Consider the following 20807-nt stretch of genomic DNA (forward strand, 5'->3'; position numbering starts at 1 on the left):
CACTCAACAACTCCATTACTCCATTCGTAAGTCACGATCTACACTTTTAGTTTAACGGTTTTATTTTTTTTTAACTTATTCAACTTTAACCTCGTTCATTTAACCTCCTTGAGTTTATCTAACCTGAGAAGCCTAATACAGACGCACACGCAAACTAAGATTTCTAGAATATGAGTGTACCATTAAATAAAGGAAAAAAAAAATACTTAACTTGAATATTTTTTGTTTTTATATAACAAAACACAAAATCTTGGAGCAACAGTAAAGTTATCTTCGCATAACCTATATGTTACAAGTTCAAGCCGTAGAAACAGCCACAAATGTTTGTATTAGGATAAACTGTCTATATCACATCCTTTGAAGTACGATCTTTCTCTAAAACTTGTGTGAACGCGGGGCTGCCCTGTGTAAAAAAGCACATTGGTTGTTTGTTTAGTTATACTGTCTTCTCAAGCCCTCCCAAAATAGGCCGGTGCACCGATTTCTATTGGTCAGTAGAGGCATAGTTATTCCTTGTTAATTCAAATTATTCCATTTGAAGAAGTATTTTAATACCTTGGATTATATGATACAGTGGATATACCTTGAAAAGGGAACACTTTCCTCAATATTAAATAGAGTGTGGTCCATAATGGACTTACTCGTTACTAGAAGGTGCTCTTTTGATTTGAAAACACGAGAAAGATTATTAAAACCTGTTTGGTTCGGTTTCTTAAGGCCTAAAAGGGAAGTGGTTGATAAGCAACTGTTTCTATTTCTTTACTCCGTTGCTATTATCCTATTCGTCCAACTTCATTGATTCCTTTTTTTTCCTCCTTTGACATTTTCTTTTTTATTATATGACATATAAAATAATCAAAACTTTTTATTTTATAAAATCAAATAGTCATTCAGATTTAATATTTACTTTTTCTAGCCATATATATATATATGTACACGCATTCGGCGACTATTTTATTTTAAAAGATTAGGTGAGCGGTTATTTTGATTAATTCTTCTAATTTTTCATTGTAAATTTTAACAGAAAAAATTGCACGGGGCGCCCTATTTGGGCGCCCCCTTTTAACCTGTAGCCGCTTTGTCTTTCTGTTTGCACCCGTACCCACTTTTTAAAAAACTTCAACTTCCCTTTCTCCTCCCCTTCTCCTCCTCCTCCTCCTCCTCTTCTTCTTCTTCTTCTTCTTCTTCTTCTTCTTCTTCTTCTTCTTCTTCTTCTTCTTCTTCTTCTTCTTCTTCAATACCACAGTTCTTGCTCTTCACTGTAGTTAGTGTTTGAGATAAGCCTTTACAAATAGAATATGAGATTGGAACTTGCTAGTTTTATGCTTTGCTGGTAACTGAAGAAGATAGATTTTCTGGATTTAGCTTTGCACGATATGTAATCGTCAGATTTTCATTGACCATTGTAACAGATTTTAACGGGAAATAATATGTAGCTACTTAAACATGATATTTCAAGACTATCCGCCAAAAATTGCTAGATATTTCCATGTAATTCCTTTGATGAATGTACAAGAAACAGTACAAGAAACAAAGACAAAAACTTCAGCTCTAGAGCTGAAGTTTCCTAGTTACAACATAGAAACTTCAGCTCTAGAGCTGAAGTTTTTATTTTATAACTGGCAAACTTCAGCTCTAGAGCTGATGTTTCCTAGTTACAACATAGAAACTTCAGCTCTAGAGCTGAAGTTTTTATTTTATAACTGGCAAACTTCAGCTGTAGAGCTGAAGTTTTCCGGTTACAAAGACAAACACTTAAGCTCTAGAGCTGAAGTTTTTCTTTCAGCTCTAGAGCTGAAGTTTTCCAGTACAAAAGAAAAACTTCAGCTCTAGAGCTTAAGTTTTTATTTTATAACTGGCAAACTTCAGCTGTAGAGCTGAAGTTTTCCGGTTACAAAGACAAAAACTTCAGCTCTAGAGCTGAAGCTGAAGTTTTCCGGTTACAAAGACAAAAACTTCAGCTCTAGAGCTGAAGTTTTCCAGTACAAAAGAAAAACTTCAGCTCTAGAGCTTAAGTTTTTATTTTATAACTGGAAAACTTAAGCTCTAGAGCTTAAGTTTTTATTTTATAACTGGAAAACTTAAGCTGGAAAACTGCTTAAGTTTTTATTTTATAACTGAAAAACTTAAGCTAGAAAAGAGCTTAAGTTTTTATTTTATAACTGGAAAAGCTTAAGTTTTCATTTTATAACTGGAAAACTTAAGCTGGAAAACTGCTTAAGTTTTTATTTTATAACTGGAAAACTTAAGCTCTAGAGCTTAAGTTTTATTTTATAACTGGCAAACTTCAGCTGTAGAGCTGAAGTTTTCCGGTTACAAAGACAAAAACTTCAGCTCTTGAGCTGAAGTTTTCCAGTACAAAAGAAAAACTTCAGCTCTAGAGCTTAAGTTTTTATTTTATTACTGGAAAACTTAAGCTCTAGAGCTTAAGTTTTTATTTTATAACTGGAAAACTTAAGCTCTAGAGCTTAAGTTTTTATTTTATAACTGGAAAACTTAGCTCTAGAGCTTAAGTTTTCCGGTTACAAAGACAAAACTTCAGCTGAAGTTTTCCAGTACAAAAGAAAAAACTTTAGCCCCGTGGGCTGAAGTTATGTGAAAAAGCGGGTACGCTTGTAATTTTTTTTGCAAAGCGGACACAAGTTAAAATGTGGCACAAAAAACGGGTATAGATGCAAATGCCCGATTTTAACATGGGATCAGATGAGATACAATACTTGGGCCTCACGTTACCCATTTGGGCCGAGACACATCCGATGATGTTTGGGCTCACCTTTCTCCCTTCTAATGTATAGCCGTTCCGCTTCATTCATTTTCAAAATTCAAATTTAGTCCTCATTCCGCAAATATCTCTTAAAATAGTGCCCTTTTCCACAACGGCGCCTATCCCTTCAACAAACCCTATATAAACCCTCGTATTCTCTTCCCCTTTTCAAATCAAAATCCAAAACCCTTCCGCCATCACTCTTTTCTCTATCCCACTGCTCCAGTTGTGCGCATATATATACACTGTACCGCTCTAGGTATATACATTTTCCCTTGATTTATTGATTCATCGGAACTGAAAATGTCGCTGAGACCGAGTGCGAGGACGGAGGTTCGTCGGAACCGGTATAAGGTAGCGGTGGATGCGGAGGAAGGAAGGCGTAGGAGGGAGGATAACATGGTTGAAATTCGTAAGAATAGGAGAGAGGAAAGCTTACAGAAGAAGCGACGTGAAGGCCTTCAACCGGATCAGCTACATAATGTTCCTGTTCAGACAGCCTCTGGCGAAAAGGTGGAAAATAGATCTGTATTTTTCATTTCCTTATGTTTTATCGACTAGTACTGTTAGATTAAGTTTCTGATTGGATTGAATATTGACCTTTCCTGATTTTTATCAGTTAGAACATTAACTTATGATTTCCTTGATTTTCATCATGTATTTGTCTGTTTGGTGAAATTTAGGATTTTCCTAGTAGTATTTTTCTGAACATGGATTGATATTGAATACGGATTTTCTGTTGAGTTGTCGTTAAGCTTTTGACAAACTTGTATTGACTTGCTATGAAGTTTTTTCGAATGTTTATGTTTGGTCGTTGTTGACTTGTTTGTAAATATATGCCCAAACGATGAGTGAGGTGTTGTATAGATTTGAATATTCGTTTTGTACTAGACTGTGGCTTCTTCCGAGTATCCATTGGTTTGTTTATATATCTGCACGTGAAGCAGTTGCATGGTTTTGTGAAGCATATTGAACATATTGGTTTTGCGACAAAGTTTTGTTGTATCGATCTACAATACTTGAAATATATTTTACTCTTTTCTTCATTTGTAGCTACTGATGTTTGTTTCAAATGCCTTTATTTTGCAGTTAGAGATGATACCACAATTGGTTGCAGGTGTTTGGGGCGAAGATGGCAATGTACAGCTTGAGGCTACTTCTTATTTCAGAAAAATGCTCTCAATCGGTAACCATTGCTATGTAGATACAAATATTCCTGTTTTTATTGCCGAGTTTTCTGGTGGTTTCTTACCCAGTAGACATATTTTCGATTTTGATAACTATACAGAAAGGAGTCCCCCAATAGCGGAAGTAATTCAAGCTGGTGTAGTTCCTCGTTTTGTTCAATTTCTAATGAGAGATGACTTTCCACAGCTTCAGGTGTTAAACCCCTCCACTACTTGCATAATCCTTGTATCGTCCTGCAAGATAGATAGTCTGACTACGAATTTCCTTGTATCTATCAACATTACTCAGTTTGAGGCAGCTTGGGCTCTCACAAATATTGCATCTGGAACATCTGAGCATACAAAGGTGGTAATTGATTCTGGCGCAGTCCCAAGTTTTGTGAAACTTCTTGGTTCTCCTAGCGATGATGTCCGAGAGCAGGTATACACGAAAAAATAGATTAAATTTTGTTCATAGTTATTTATAATGGATTTGTCTTGTCCTTGCTCTTCTTCTATTATACTTCTGAGGTATGCAATAATATTTGTATTTCTGGTTCTGACAACATGACTTTTTCATCATTTAGGCTGTGTGGGCTCTAGGAAATGTTGCTGGTGATTCACCAAAATGCCGTGATCTAGTCCTTAGCTGTGGTGCTTTGGCTCCCTTGTTGGCCCAATTTAACCCAAATGCCAAGCTATCTATGCTGAGAAATGCCACTTGGACACTTTCAAATTTCTGTAGAGGGAAGCCACAACCTTCTTTTGATCAGGTATGTCCTAAACGCTTGATTTATTTGTTGATCAGTGATCAATGATACAGACTTTTAACAGTAGTCATATATTCTTAGTCCTTGCTGATGAGGAATGAGCAAGGAGTTCCATTTCCCTTATCATAAGTAATACTGTGGGAGGTTGTTCCTTCCCTCATTTCTTAATAGCTTATAGCAAATAAAATGCAAATGCCCGGAGTTCAATTTAGGTGAAGTTGTTTCATTGGACAAAGCAGGGTTTTTTTTCCAAGACTGTAACAAACCACCAGGTTGTCCTAGATGCATTTTACCTGTTACAGTCTTCTTTAGAAGCAATTAATAATTTACTGATTTTGTCGAAAACTTAAGATAGGTTTTCTGAACAAAAGCAGTGGAAACTTCTATCTTATTTATTGTTTGAATAGTGTTAAGACTCATTACTACGATTTCCTTTTCTACATATGTATGTTTTTAAGTTACTGTTTTATGATATGTAAGACACGTTAGCCCAACTTTTTCTGTCTTCATTTTAAGACTTCTTTATCCCTTAAGTGGTAGATCGAAATTGACATTTACTCCCTCCGTTTCAATTTATGTGAACCTATTTGACTCGGCATGAAGTTTAAGAAAAAAGAGAAGACTTTTGAACTTGTGGTGTAAAATGAGGCACATATATTTTGTGTGGCTATAAATCATTGCATAAAGGTAAATTATTTCCAAATATGGGAAGGGGTAATTCATTTTGGCACGGACTAAAAAGGAAATAGGTTCACATAAATTGTAACAGAGGGAGTATAATTTATTATCCAAAGTATAACAGAAACATGTTATTTGGAAAATGAATGAAACGAACATGTTATGAGGAACAAATGTTGAGGAAACTGGAAGCTATGCCTATCATAATTTGTAAACTGGATGTACAGACAAGGCCTGCTCTTCCAGCTCTTCAACAGCTAATACATTCGACCGATGAAGAAGTTTTAACTGATGCATGCTGGGCACTCTCATATCTTTCCGACGGTACAAATGATAAAATTCAAGCTGTTATTGATTCTGGAGTATGTCCCCGACTGGTTGAGTTGTTAGGGTAAGTACCCTGATTTTTTTAGTGTATTTCTGGGTTATCGAGTTCTATAATTATTATCTTTCTCACTGATGGGTGGCATTTGTATGTCCTGATCTTAATTATTGTTTTTCATATTTTTAGTCATCCTTCTCCATCGGTGCTGATTCCTGCTCTAAGGACAGTTGGAAATATTGTCACCGGAGATGATATGCAAACTCAGGTATCTGTTAGAATAATTTTTCAGTTTATACAAATAATGTCTGCCTTGCGTTCGTAGTAGTCCTTGGTTCTTCCAGTGCATGATTGCTGAATGTATTTTTTTTTCCATTTCCTATGGTTTAATCTGCATCAAGCAGCATTACATTTATGTTTGTCCTCTTTACTTGATGACTTTAGGTTTATTTGTTATTTTGCAACTGCCTTTTGGATTTTTGATATTTGAGGATGGCATACTCATCTGGTGGGAAGTGTTTGATTGCTTTTCTGTGAGAGTGACTTTTCAAGTTTCACTTGACTATTATCTCGCTTTCTTTTAATTTCCCGCCCCATTGATCTACTTTGGAATTTGTGCATAGTCATTCTTTATTCTTAGCTCTTGAAATGCTCTTAACCTGATGTCGGAAACTAAAAGCAAGGACGGCAGAATAAAAGATATTTTGATGTTTCTTGACCTCATGGATGAATAATTTATAGTATTTCCGTTTATGTGATGTGTGAAACAACTTCCAATAAAACTCTTTTTTCTTGATGTATGTATTGGAGATGTAGAATGTTGAAGACCAGAAATTTCTGAACTTTCAAGAAATTGGCTGTAGAAATAAACACATTGAACTCAATTGCTGTCTCACATGTTACTGAATCTTTGGATGATATTACGTTGACAAACTGTGCTATTATTATGTTGCACGCACATGTTACTGAATCTTTTATATATACGTCATCTTATAAGTGGTTATAAATGATTATGTTGTGATATTAACTAGGACCCCAAGAATTAGGGAACTTTTCTTATTCCATGTAGTTCAAAACTCCTCTATAAGGGAGCATTTTTTTTAATTACAAGGACATTCTCTCTAAACAATTATGTCTCTTTGTTTCGGTCAGTGTATCATCAATCATCAGGCTTTGCCCTGTCTCTTGGTCTTGTTGAATGGTAATCACAAGAAAAGTATAAAGAAGGAAGCTTGTTGGACAATTTCAAACATTACAGCTGGCAACAAGGAGCAAATTCAGGTAAACAGTTGCTAGCAGTATAACATCGCTCACCCTCCGTCCACACCCCAACAGAAAAAAAACATCTGGATTACAAATTTAGCGATCTCTTTTGGCAATCCTTTAACTTCAATTGCACTTCATGGTCAAAGTATTCTTTCTTGCTGCAGTGTGTAATTGAGGCTGGTGTTTTTGGTCCACTTGTTAATTTGCTTCAAAATGCGGAGTTTGAGATTAAAAAAGAGGCTGCATGGGCAATCTCCAATGCCACATCTGGTGGTACTAATGAACAGATCAAGTAAGAATTTGATATTCTGGTTTCTCAGAACCATAATTTTTCTGGCATACACTCAGACGATCTTATTTTGTTTTGTATCATATCCTGCAGATACCTTGTAAGTCAAGGTTGTATCAAACCACTCTGTGATCTCCTAGTTTGTCCTGACCCGAGGATTGTCACAGTTTGTCTTGAAGGGCTTGAAAATATTTTGAAGGTTGGCGATGTTGAGAATTTGGGTGAGGCAGGAAATATAAACGTGTATGCTCAAATGATTGATGATGCAGACGGTATAGAAAAAATAGAGAATCTTCAAAGTCATGACAATCAAGAGATTTATGAAAAGGCTGTGAAGATTCTTGAGACGTACTGGTTGGAAGAAGATGATGAGACCATGCCACCTGGTGATGCATCCCAACAGGGTTTCCAGTTTGGAGGTGGGAATGTGTCTGTACCATCAGGGGGATTCAACTTTAACTGAAAGGTCTGTCACTGAACTTTTTATTCTTAATGTTTCTAAGAATTTGGTCAAGGAGTGATTTGCTCGTGCATATATATTTCTCTTTGTTTTTTAAGCATGGAGCATCAATTTTCAACTGCAGGATTTTTCGGGTGATGCATTACCTCTACAAGTGAAAACTGATTCTGCTGGTTCCAGTTTAAGGTTTTGCATAGCTGAAGGGCTTGCGTAGGAGCAATATCAGTGTCCTGGGCATTAGCCATTCAATCTATTTTCTATGAAGGATCCTCAAATATTCTCATTGCCTATTTCTTCTTAGCTAAGTCAAAGTCCTATATCGTTTCACCTCCCAAGCAATTGTTGGGAATTTTGCTGCGTTCCTTAAAATTCATTGTTCACCCGACTTAAATGATTTATTGACATCACATCTTCTTGGTGTTGAATTAAATTGCTTAGATCTTAGTGTTGTATTCCTTGTCTGTTTCGATGATGAAAGTTAGTAGCATTATTACATACTTCCATTGAATGCATCTAGTCTTTTGTTGGATATGCCAAACTTTGTGGCTTGATTTTATCCTCGAATGAATTAACCCATTTCTTGTGGCTGATGCTCGTTGATTTTTTAATTTCGGTGTGATTGTATATATATGGTTTTTTACATCTTCAGGATGATCTACTATAGCATGGTTTTGTGGTAATAGAGTTATAACCCGCTGTAATTGGTTGTGTAAAATTCTTTATTGCCAAATCTCTAACTGAAGGTAACAGTATTAGCCAAAATATCTCGATGAAAATTGATATAATCTATAAAAGCTTCAATACCATTCTCTGCCGACCTGCAAGTTATTATAGCAAGAAGCCGTAATTTTGATAAAAGATTGTAATTCCAATGTGAAAAGCGAAATTTTGCCAAAATTTCACGGTGTAGCCAGTTTTCGGATTGGTCAATCAAAAATAGCCAACGTTTACCAAGTTAATGAAAAATAGCCACCGTTTTGCTGCAATAGAGACCGGTCCAGCATAATATACTGGAGTTCGGTGCATTTGTGTATGAACTCCAGCATATTATGCTGGACCGGTATACTTTGCTGGCTCCAGTATAATATACTGGAGCACTGGTGCTCCAAACTCCAGTATATTATACTGGACCATTATACTTGCTGGAACTCCAGTATATTATGCTGGAGTTCTAGTGTATTTATGCTGGAACTCCATCATAGTATGCTGGAGTTCCAGCATATTATCCTGGAACTCCAATATAGTTCAAGTATACTTATGCTGGAACTCCAACATAATATACTGGAGTATTTTTCGGATTTTGAACAGTGTTTTCGCTCAGATTTATCTTTACATAAAAAGTGACTAAATTTCGATTACTTTTGAAATTGGACTATTTTTGAACGACCACTTGTAAATCTGGCTATTTTTAAAAATCACCCCGAAATTTTTGTACACTTGAATGAGTTACAGTACAAGAATAGCCACCAAATGAAGCATATTGTTTATACACAAAGGACAAAATAACAAATGTGTAGGAGCATAATATAATCAAGACTATGGTATTAATATTTAAACAAAATCTTGCAGTCACTACTAGATCGCCACTGTAAGTGTTAGAAACATACGAATCTAGAGACCCTCATTGATATTCAGCAACAAAAGTAAATGTGCTCGTATACATTCGAGCATTGGCTTCTCATTCATATGCTCCAATTCCAACTTCTCTGACTTAATAGGAAGTGTGGCATAAGGGTGAAAAGCTGTCGTGAACCGTTTCGAGTTTACACTCGCAGTTTGAACACCACAGCCGCTGTTAATGTTGTTGTTTAATGACAATGCTTTCACCGCCAATTGCTCAGCTTCTTCTTCAGTCATTCCTTTCTTCCATTCTTTCTCCAAGAAATCATTCAAATCAACATCCCCATATCCTCCTACACCAAAATTAGACTTCTCCATTACCACCCCACTAAAACCTATCTCATATATTTTGCCTCCTCCATTCTTGTCCCCTCCACCCAGAAGCACCGCAGTTTGTAACATATTTTTCTTGTTGTTAATGTCATATGCAGATAATACCATACCAACAATCTCGGCCGCAACCGTAGCAGTAGTTTCTTGATCAAGAAAGTTGCGAGCATCTTCTAGAAGGACTTGTGTATCTGCTCCAAGTGTACAGTGACACAAGAAAACATTAGCAGTCAGCTGTGTGATTATGTCAGTGGAGCCAAGAATGACGCCGCCGTCGTAAGAGACGCCGACGATGGTGGTGGTGGTTTTTGACGGGTGGGACTCGTCGGAATCAATGATGAAGATGCACATACTTCAGGTGTTAATAAACATTTATCAAACTAAGTAATGAGAATGATGTGTGGTGGATTAAACCGAGGGGTGTTTATATATAAAGAGTTTTCACGAATTTGATTCGGAGTAGGAAATAGCAGGAGATTTCCTAAATGGGATAGGGGAACCGTAGTTCTGTTACTAGTTCAAGTGGGATTATGAAAAGAATACTAGTTCAACTAGGATTATGAAGAGGAGACTTTCCTAAAATGGAATTACAGTTATTTCAACTTTAGTAATTATGATATTTTGAACCTTACCAACTCAAATTGCTTGGTTGACCCTTTCATGTTTATGTTTTGTACATATGGAATTTTGGACGATTGTTGAAATAGTGGTAGAGCCGTCAAAATGGGCTTGGCCCGTGAGGCCAGCCCGCTATTTGGGTAGGGTTGGGTTGGAAATTTTTTAGCCCATTTAAAAGTGAGGCCTATAAGCTCGGCCCGAGTCAGCCCGCTGGCCCTTGAGGCAGGGGCATTTGCACCTATACCCGCTTTTTGGGTCGCGTTTTAACTTGTGACCCTTTGCAAAAAAATTGGAAGCGTACCCGCTTTTTCGCGTAACTTCAGCATACGGGGCTGAAGTAGCAAAGGTAATCACGCAAAACTTCAGCATTCTAGTAGACGGACCTGAAGTAGCAAGTGTACTGAAGTTTTTGTTTGTAATTGCCGAACTTAAGCATAGTAGCTGAAGTTTTGTTCTCTATTTGCTGAAGTTTTTGTTTGTAATTGCACTAAATAAGCTGAAGTTTTTTTGTCCTGGATTCTTTAGTTTTGTCATTAAGTTTTTTCATAAACTTCAGCAGAAGATGCTGAAGTTATTTAGTTCATTTATAAAAACTTCAGCACTAAATAAGCTGAAGTTTTTTTGTCCTGGATAAGCTTTTTCAAAAAATTCAGCAGAAGCTGCTGAAGTTATTTAGTTCATTTGTAAAAACTTCAGCACTAAAAGTTAAAATTTTTTTGTCTTCGATTCATTAGTTTTGTCATAAAGCTTTTTCAAAAACTTCAGCAGAAGATGCTGAAGTTATTCGGTTCATTTGTAAAAACTTCAGCACTATATAAGCTGAAATTTTTGAAAAAGCTTTCTAACATACTAGATAAATAATCAGATTGCCAACAATATCTAAATCATAAATTTTGGAAACAATAAACGTGAAAAGAACAGAATTATCATTGTCTACTAACTTACGTATGTGGAAATATTCACAAATTATCGTCAATACGTAATTATTAATAATTTCTTTTTAAATAATCTGATAAATATATTTATGGCAATCATCCCATGAACTGAAGTTTCATAGCAGCACCAACAGGAGCAGAAGAAAGAAGAAGAAGAAAACGAAGGAGGAGAAGGAGGAGGAGAAAGGGGGCTGAAGTTGTTTAAAAAGTGGGTACAAGTTAAAACTTTAAAAAAAATGGGTATAGGTTAAATGGGGGCGACCAAATAGGGCGCCCCGTGCAATTTTTACCTTGAGGCTTGACTGAGGCTGGACCTGGGCCGGCCCGTGGTCCAAAAATTAAATAAATTCAAATTTAAATATTTAAAAAAAAGTAAAACCTAAATTTTTTTAAACTATAATCCCCATTTCCAACCTTAGATTTCTCATTATCCTTCCATATCAACTAGAATTTATATTTTTAATATGCATGTATGACAAGATTAGTTTTTCATTTGCTTAATTAACAACGAACTAGGAAAGTTTTAAGCGGTCAATAATAATTTTTTTCAAAAGAAAATATTACTTTAAGTGGCCAATGATTAGTTTGGTTACTTTAATATATTATTAATTATTAAATTACTCTTCAGTATAGTAAAAGGTCAAGTTTTAATAGCCAAAGAAAATTGACAACACTAACAGATTTCATGAATTCTAAAAATTTTATGGACTATAATAATGAAATCAACAATAATGTATAACCTAAATTATTAAACCTTAACATATAAACTTATTGAAGCAATTCATGAACCTAAGGAAAGTGAGATAAAAGTACTAAAAAATATTCATGTAACGTTAAAAAAAGAAGAGCTAGAGATATAGAGAATTTGCATTTCAATTACGAGATTCCTTGTCAAATATCAAGATTCTTGTACACTCTAAATAAACAAAAGTCGTTCATATGATTAAGAGATTATGCCACGAAAATATATCTAAAGATTTGAAGAAATATTTTTTTCTAAAAAAATTGAAGGGCCGGCACGCCTAGCCCGCGACCCTCATAGGGTTGGGCTGGGCTGGCCGTTTTAAAGCCCGTATAGATGGAGGGCCCGCCCGCCCTAGCCCACAAAATTTAAAAGCCCATGAGGCTTGGGCTGGATTGGGCTGGGCTAGCCCGTTTTGATAGCTCCAGATAAATATCATGGTATAGCCAGTTTTCACACTGATCAATGAAAAATAACTACTATTTTGCTGCAACAGGACCGGTCCAGTATAATATACGGGAGTTCTGGTGCATTTGTGTACGAACTCTAGCATATTATGCTGGACCGGTATACTTTGCTAACTCCTGTAAAATTTGTGGGAGACTGGAGCACCAGTGCTCCAAACTCCAGTACAATACTTTGCTAACACTTGTATAGGATTATTAGATTAATCTGAATTCAGATCTCGAAAGGTTCTTTAAAATCCGAAGTGTTTCTTACCAAAATTCTTATCATTCCCGGAATTCTAATTCAAAAACTTTGATTAAACGCAAAAAATTGTATTCATCTCACTACAATTTTTAGTGATAATTGCTTACTATACCTAAATTAGGAGCATGAACTCTATTGCATTCCTGTTGGAATCTTAAGTGGGTTGCTGCTATGAAATGAGAAATGGGGTCAAGTATTCTAATAAGATCTAGCTACTTTGAAAAGAGAGATAAGGTTAATATAATGTACTCTAATTAAGTCTGAAATCTTGTAAAACTACCTTATGGAGTCAATCATATTGCTTGCAGTTTAATATTTTAATAGTATTAGTATAATCTAATTATTTTGATATGATACTTTACCAAGTACATCATTTCTCATGAACTATAAATTTTGCACATAGACATGCCACTTTTATTGAAGAAAAGGCTAGCTAGTTCCTTAAACTTGGTGGAAACCGAACATTCCCTTTGACTACTCCAGTTAGTCTATGACATGTGTAGACAATAAATTTGCGTCAAGAAAATAAAATTAAGATCGAAAAATATCGCAACAATCGTAGTATTTTATTTCGAATATTTGAGTGTTACAATCTCTATGAATCCTCTGGTTCTTCTTTTCAATAGTAAATAAATTCAAGGGCCTTTAAGCTTGATCTTGAATTTGAATATTACTTATCCGTCGCGAACACTTTGATTGTTGCCACGAATTGTATCACGAACAAATAACATTGATCTTGAACGCCTTGTATTTAATTTGACTTCGTTCTTGATCTTGAATACTTGAATCGTTCTTCGTTCTTGAGCTTGAATTTGATTGCTTGAAGCTTGAAACTTGTAGAGAAATTTGCGGCGTTTGATGCACGAGCTCTCTCTTGCTTCTTGTTATAGCTTCTAGTGGCTTTTTTGAGTTGTGAAGACCCCTATTTATGGTTGTGGAAGGGAGGAGTCATGATAAGAACAAACTTTTTCCGACCAATCAAATTGAAGTGTGACATGACCGCATTTGATTGGCCAGAACATGTTACTTGCACACGTGGCGCGATTTCATTGGCCTTTCAGCGTGACTGTGCATGCCTTGTCATTTTGACACGTGGCATGGTCCTATTGGCTCTTCCGCTTGACTTGGCGCGCCACGTCATTTGACACGTGGCACCAAACTGAGCCTCTAGGAAGATGTCATCTTGGGCTTAATGAAGTGGGCTCATCACTTTAGCCCAATTAAATGGGCTAGCCCAATGGATTAAGACTTATTTATTTAATTTATATATGTTGGACTTACATAATTAATTTAATTATAATAGCCCAATAAATTTATTTGAACTAATATATTTTAAATTTAAAATATAATCCAAATTATTTTATGGATTTAATTCCAATAAAAGTTACTATGCCTACAACATGTATCAACACATGAATTATTAGATTTTCTTATTAATCTTTGTGTTTATTACAGAACTTTTCATCATCTTTTATTGCTTCCTTTATTACTAGTACGTACTTATTATTTTTTTTCTTGTCAATTACTTCACTTACATCATCTCTAAAAGCACACTCAAAAACCAGAGATCTAGCGCATGCAGGTCGACACGTGGCAGAGTTAACATTACTTTGGCAGGTCTTTTGTGCCGTCAAAACGCAAAATGGAAGGCCATTTTTGTCATTTAACATTGAAAAATTAGGGTTGAATCCACTTTCTTTTGCAGTCTGTCCTTTTATAATATCGAGCTCAGACCATCATTACATCAGCCCCTTCACCCCCACACCCCTGCTTCTCCCACCACCTTCCCCTCTGATCCTCCTTACTCCCCCGCATTATCAATTTTTTTTGGCTGTTTTCTTCAATTATTCCCATTTTCTTCACTTAAACTACGTCCTTTGTCGGTTCAATCTTTCTTCATTAGTTCATGGATCCAACACTAAAGGTAAATTAAGACCCTATTTATACTTCAATTTGCCAGCATTGTCGTTTTGTTTCTTATAAATTGTTACTTATACAGGAAGATTCTTTGGATAGTGAGACAACTGAGAGTACTAAATCTTGCACTGATTGCAAAACTACAAAGACACCCTTGTGGAGAGTTGGTCCTTATGGGCCTAAGGTAAGTTAATTACACCCATTTTTCGGGTCATAATCATCGATTTCTGATCTGGGTTTTGTTTCATATCAGTTGATCAGCTGCTAATTCGCATTATTAATTGCTAATTTATTGCAGTCACTGTGCAATGCTTGTGGGATCAAATACAGAAAGAAAAAGGGTACCCCATCTGGATTTAGCAAAGACCCAGAGAAGAAGAAGAAAGCGACAGACATTTCTATCAGTTGTACGGACAATCTAGCTCATAGCCAAAAGGATAAAGTTGGAAAAGATGGGAAGCTAAGCAAAGGATTGAGGGTGAGATTTATGATGTTGGGGAAAGAAGTGGTGATATTACAGAGGCAGAGATCTTCAATGAAGAAGAAGCCAACAAAGCATAGGAAATTTGGTGAAGTTGAAAGAGCTGCTCTTCTTTTGATGGCTCTGTCTTGTGGCTCTGTTTTTGCCTAAAGTCAGCACTAGTTAGTACTAATTACTAAACCCTAACCTCTTTTTTTTTTTTTTTTTTTTGCTTCTTAAAGTAGATAAACCCTTGTTTTTTTTAGCTTAGTCTAAGGTTTTAGGGGTACTATAAAAAATATTCCAGATTGGGTTAACATAAAAAAGAATCTGGTATTAGAGCCTTTTTAAAGAAATGGCTTGATTTTGGTAGCTTAGGAAAAGGAAAGGAAGAAGGTGAAATTGTATATATATGATGGTGCTGATGAATGAATATGCCCTTTTTGAGTTCTGTCTATTTGCTGCCCAAATTGGATTATTCATTTGATAGTTTGCAATTGTTAAATCTGTTTGTTCTACGAAGTTGATGAAGGACCTCAAAAGTTTTGCCAATCTCTTTTTTCTATTAGGGACTAGGGTGGGTAGGTGAAATAATTTCAAATTACTCTTTGATGTTGAAGACACCGTGCTGTAGTTTAATAGGATTAATTCAACTTTTGTTGTTCTGTTTTATGCTAATTCATTAGTTCTAACTTGGAGGAGAGAAAAGAAAGGGCTTGATTTTGGTATTAATATATGGTTAAATAATCAGAGCCTTCGAAAGAAAGGGCTTGATTTTGGTATTAGGAAAAGATAGGAACAACTTTATAAGTTGTATGATGTATGAAGGACAAGGTGCTGATGATTGGAAATGCCATTTTAGATTTGTCAATTGTTGTCTAATTGCTTTCCTAAAATGGATCACACAATTGACATTCTGCAAATGTTTATTTTTGGTTGTCTTGTAAAGTAATCACTCAAAATTTTGGCCAATTTCATGTTTTCTTCAATGGGATATATATTGCAAGTTGCGGATGTGTTCCACACGGATACAAATTGTTGTGTTTCTAATTTGAAGCCTTCAATTATTCTCTTTGCAAGTTGCCAATTTCTTTTTTATACTCCTATTGACTAGTTTTACTACATATTTTTATGCCAATTTGTTCCAAATAATTTTGTTCATTATTTGGTCGTATGTACTTCTCTAATAAACTTTTCCAGCAACGCCTTTATATGTTTGAAATAACTAGTTTTCGGACACGTGTGAACCCAACATCCATCATTACTTAACTTGTAGTGTTTAACTTAAAAAATATATATTATCTCCTATATATATATATATATATATATATATATATATATATATATATATATATATATATATACTAGTTTCTCCACACGTGCGTTGCACGTGTATGCCAAGTCATATGGTACACAAATTTGAAAATAAAATCAATATGTGTATGCCAGGTCATATGGTACATAAATTTGAAAATAAAATCAATATTATTACAAAATTTTGATTAAATAATTATACACGAAAAAATAATTTTGTGCATTATCAATACGGTTTATCGTATAGAGACTTATTTGTTGATAGTGTCCAGTTCCTCATTATCCTTAGATAGGTCAATGCAATTGGCATAACAATCGCTCTCGATGTTTCCTTAGATAGTGTAGTCTTTCCCGTTCCTAAAATAAACATGTCCACAAAAAGAAACATAAGTTACATTGTGGATGGTGAAATTTTCTATGAAATATAAACGGCACCTATCAGAGGCTTTTTTTTTTTTTTTTTTTTTTTTTTTTTTGTGTGGTAATAAACGATAATATTTCATTAAAACAAAACATATTACATAAGGGGAGCTGTTTCATGGTGGTTGTACAGTAACATTATACATGAGTGTTTGTGCATACCTAGGTGGGTCTAAAGTAGGAAGTAATGACAAAAAGGGAGCTACATTATACATGAGTATCCGCATTCAGTAGATCCAAAATAAAAGAGGACGCCTCATAGTATATGTTGGTGGTGACATCTGTTGATGTATCAAAAACGTGCTTTGCTAAGCCATCTGCAACCATATTTATGTATACTTGATCAAGGGATTACCAGTTGTTGGAGGACGGATCTGCAATCATTTAACAAATGTAAGTAAGTTGCTTGTTGAAAATGGATGACCAATCTGTTTATATTATACATGATAATCCCAAGAAGAGGGCTACATCTCCTTTTTTCCCATATTGCGTTAGTGTAGAGAGAGAATTTGGTGCTTACGCTGAAAAGTCTTTTTTTGTTGGAAAAATGATATTGTATAGTCCCTCTCAATATAATAACTGAAAAAATATATATTTTTTTTGTGTATATATACATTCTGTATATTATATACAAGTTGTATATACTTTTCGACTACCAAATATAAATAATTTATGGCGTGGGCTAAAAGTGATAATACCTCTTTCTTGTTTCCCTAGCATATTGTGTAGTCATATAGTGGGAGCAATGGTTACATGTGAATTTACCAGCATTTGTATATTATGAAGATCGAAATACCAAACAGTAATATGGTTACATGTTTGGCAATTCTATTAATGATTCACTTATACAAGAGTATCGGTTGTAAAATCCATAAATAGATATTTTCAAAGTAAAGGGTATACTACTAAATGCTAATATGTTAAAAGGGTTCTTTTAACATATTGACAGCCGAATTGAGCTTCATTTCTCAGTCAAAACATGCCCGTAACACGTTTAAGATTTTGATCATTAAAAGGCTTCTTCAGTAAATGTGCAAGGTCTCTTGTTTCCCTTAGATTATACATATCTATGTTCCAATAACAATTAATTGCAGGTGCAACAATTAAAAACATTGATGTATATAGGTTGTGGCATCAGTTGCTCCACTCATTGTTAATTTTGTTCTCTGGCACAAGCCAATAAAAAGAACATAGCTTTAAGACTATTGTTTGATTACGATAAGAAGAATAGCATCTAGGAAAGCAAGTACAATAATAGCAATGCCGTATAGGCTATGAAATTTAGCTCTTAGGGCAGAGGATGAACATGGTGTAAGCTATTTGAAAGATTCAAAGATGAATCCTTGAATTCAGCTATATATTATATGTAAGTTACCGATATGAGATAAAATGGTGTGATAATCAAATAAACAAGGTTAGATTTCCAAAATCTCTCCTCTCAAAAACCCAACGCGAAGATGAATGATCGGTTCTAGGGAATTGCTTCGATAACATGAATCTACAAGACAAAATATAATCCAATAGCTCCAAGCCTCCAACATTGACAAACAAAGAATTATGTAACTTGGGATAAATCATTAATAGTTAAAATCTTATGGCACAGACGGAACAAATACTCTTGTAACAATAGTAACATTCTAAGTGTAATAGTAAATAAAGTAAGATAGATTATGTACTTTCTATTATGAGTAATATTCTTGTTTGAAATTGTTTTGATTAATTAATTAGTAAAATAATAACAATTTTCAAATGAAAGTTCCTTTCAAACAAAAATTAAACTTTAAATGTTTGTTCCAAACAAACTCCAAACTTTGCTAACAAGCGATTAACTTACGCCAAAATACTCCATATAAAAAAAACCTCCTAATACCATCAGGTGACAAAAATATATATATGCATGTGAAGTCAGTATCAACCCTAAATTTTGAATGAATAAATGTCTATTGCAATAATCAGTAAAAATAGCACGGGCTAGCCAATTTTCGGACTGGTCATTCAAAAATAGCCAGCGTTTGCAAAGTCATTGAAAAATAGCCACTATTTTATTGGACTGGTATATTATACTGGAACTCCAGTATAATATGCTGGAAGTCCAGTGTATTACACTGGAACTCCAGTATATTATGCTGGAGTTCCAGTTTATTATATCGGAATTCCAGTATATTATGCTGGAGTATTTTCCGGATTTTTAACAATGTTCTCGTTCATATTTATCTTTATATGAAAAGTGGCTAAATTTCGAGTACTTTTGAAACTGTGGCTATTTTTGAGTCCGCACTTCAATTGGCTAAATACTCAAGCCATAAATTCAATAACAATCATGTTAATTGAGTCGTCGTCCATGATTATTCCAAATCAACAAAAATAATCAACGAATTAGTATCATTGAGTAAGCAAACATAAATTGTTACACAAAACTTGTTACAAGAGTACAGGCTAGAAAATTAAAATAAACAATTACTTGAAAGGATATAGATAGACCTTTAACCACCCAGCGCCAAATTTCTTCCTTTTTCAATCATGATTTATCATAATGATAATGTCCAATGAAAAATAATTAAAAATAAATACCTTACTATGTTTGTTTGGTTCGGACGATCAGATTTCTAATTTTTATGCAATTCTCCTAATAACTTGTACCATCAAATATCAAAAAGAAGACAAATATGTAATAAAATCAAAAATAATGAACCTGGTTGCTCATTAGGAGATGCATGTGTGACACTGTGCGCCATTTCTCAAGCAAGTAGATTTGGGGAAAACTATAAGAAGAAAATTGATGGAAAATTGCCATGAGGCTCTAAATTTTAAAGAGAAAGAAAATTAAACGATGCAACTGTTGGGGAGATGATTTTAGAACGATGTTCTCTTTGCGTCTGTCGCCAAGGAGCGCAAGGAAGCAGGGGACGTTTCCGTAGTCGCGTGTAGCGGATGTTTTTAAGGTTATTTTAAAAGAACAAATTTAATAAGATACGGGTAATTTTGTAATTTAACTTTTAAGTTAAGAGTTTCCTGTTTTTAATATATTATAGATATATATATGTGTGTATGTGTTTTCTTAAATGGTTGAGTTTAAAATAAAATTTATAGCATACAAAAAACTAATATTGTGTAGCATTTACTATTTTTTAACCTCTTAACTTTCTTTCTTGAGTGATGCACGTAACTGGAAGTAATTTTTTTTTTTTTTTTTTGGAAATAGGGATAGATTCATTCATAAAAGATTAGGGGGGCATTACATCACTGTTAGTAGTAGCAGGAATAATACTAAGGTTTTCAAGTACTGCTAATATATTACATATAGAGCTTGATATTAGTCTAGTAGTTAAAACTTCATTTTTATCGTCTTGGATTGCCTTCTTTACTGCATCCGGAGGTGAGTGCAAAATAATAGTTGTAGAGCTTAGGTGATGCTTGGAACCCCATTTACACAAAAAATGTGCCACCTTGTTGCCTTCGCGGAAACTATGCCGGATCACTGGATTCCCCAGTTTATTCAACAAGTACCTGCATTCCAAGATAAAGTTAGTAATAGCAGGGGATATATTATGTTGAAGCAGTTTAATTATATCCGTTGAGTCAGTGTCAATCTCCAGTGGTGCTAGTCGTTTTTCATATGCCAGATTCAAACCTGACTGGAGTGCTTGCAATTCTGCATGTGTGGAGTTATGGGCTTTGATCCTGTTGAAGAAGCCTATAATCCAGTCTCCACAACTATTTCTAATTATACCCCCAATGCCTCCCGTGTTATGTTTATCCATGGAGGCATCAATATTTAGCTTGTACTTGTGAGATGGTGGTGGTTACCACTTGATGTGTACCGAAGTTTTGTGTTTTGTGCCTTTATAGTTGGATGCTAATAACTTAAACTCAATGGCTCGTGTATTAACCATGTGGTAGTTTATGGTGTTTGAAGAATTATGAAAGCAGTTGTTGTTTCTATTTAGCCAGAGATGCCATATTGCAAAAGGAAAGATATCCTCCCAGGTTATGGAGCTATAGTTAACCGGTATTTGGAGGTTTTT

The 20807-nt window shown here is 34.9% G+C and overlaps 4 protein-coding genes across 4 annotated transcripts; 2 read left to right on the forward strand and 2 right to left on the reverse strand.

The window, feature by feature from the left end:
* LOC109221931 (importin subunit alpha-2-like) lies at positions 2900-8305 on the forward strand. The gene is made up of 11 exons (XM_019386378.1): positions 2900-3277; positions 3854-3950; positions 4053-4144; positions 4241-4372; positions 4518-4703; positions 5606-5769; positions 5890-5968; positions 6853-6981; positions 7131-7258; positions 7349-7721; positions 7840-8305. The coding sequence occupies exons 1-10, from the start codon at positions 3068-3070 to the stop codon at positions 7716-7718; spliced, it is 1587 nt and encodes a 528-aa protein (XP_019241923.1). The 5' UTR covers positions 2900-3067; the 3' UTR covers positions 7719-7721; positions 7840-8305.
* LOC109234125 (proteasome subunit beta type-6-like) lies at positions 9327-10016 on the reverse strand. Its single transcript, XM_019399981.1, has one exon. It carries the CDS (start codon positions 10014-10016, stop codon positions 9327-9329), a length of 690 nt encoding a protein of 229 aa, XP_019255526.1.
* Positions 14416-15503, forward strand: LOC109240429 (GATA transcription factor 17-like). Its single transcript, XM_019407079.1, has 3 exons — positions 14416-14595; positions 14671-14772; positions 14887-15503. Exons 1-3 carry the CDS (start codon positions 14578-14580, stop codon positions 15217-15219), a joined length of 453 nt encoding a protein of 150 aa, XP_019262624.1. The 5' UTR covers positions 14416-14577; the 3' UTR covers positions 15220-15503.
* On the reverse strand, positions 20007-20543 carry LOC109234131. Its single transcript, XM_019399994.1, has one exon. It carries the CDS (start codon positions 20541-20543, stop codon positions 20007-20009), a length of 537 nt encoding a protein of 178 aa, XP_019255539.1.

The sequence above is a fragment of the Nicotiana attenuata genome, chromosome 1 (genome assembly GCF_001879085.1).
Source record: "Nicotiana attenuata strain UT chromosome 1, NIATTr2, whole genome shotgun sequence".
Taxonomy (NCBI): Eukaryota; Viridiplantae; Streptophyta; class Magnoliopsida; order Solanales; family Solanaceae; genus Nicotiana; species Nicotiana attenuata.

What these genes read in the sequence shown, in the direction of transcription:
- LOC109234125 (XM_019399981.1), bottom strand. Translation starts at nt 10,016, where the DNA reads ATGTGCATCTTCATCATTGATTCCGACGAGTCCCACCCGTCAAAAACC.
- LOC109240429 (XM_019407079.1), top strand. An exon ending in TTGGTCCTTATGGGCCTAAG is followed by an intron (nt 14,773 to 14,886) that starts GTAAGTTAATTA and finishes AATTTATTGCAG; the next exon opens with TCACTGTGCAATGCTTGTGG.
- LOC109234131 (XM_019399994.1), bottom strand. Translation starts at nt 20,543, where the DNA reads ATGGATAAACATAACACGGGAGGCATTGGGGGTATAATTAGAAATAGT.
- LOC109221931 (XM_019386378.1), top strand. Translation starts at nt 3,068, where the DNA reads ATGTCGCTGAGACCGAGTGCGAGGACGGAGGTTCGTCGGAACCGGTAT. An exon ending in AGACAGCCTCTGGCGAAAAG is followed by an intron (nt 3,278 to 3,853) that starts GTGGAAAATAGA and finishes TTTATTTTGCAG; the next exon opens with TTAGAGATGATACCACAATT. An exon ending in CACAACCTTCTTTTGATCAG is followed by an intron (nt 4,704 to 5,605) that starts GTATGTCCTAAA and finishes CTGGATGTACAG; the next exon opens with ACAAGGCCTGCTCTTCCAGC.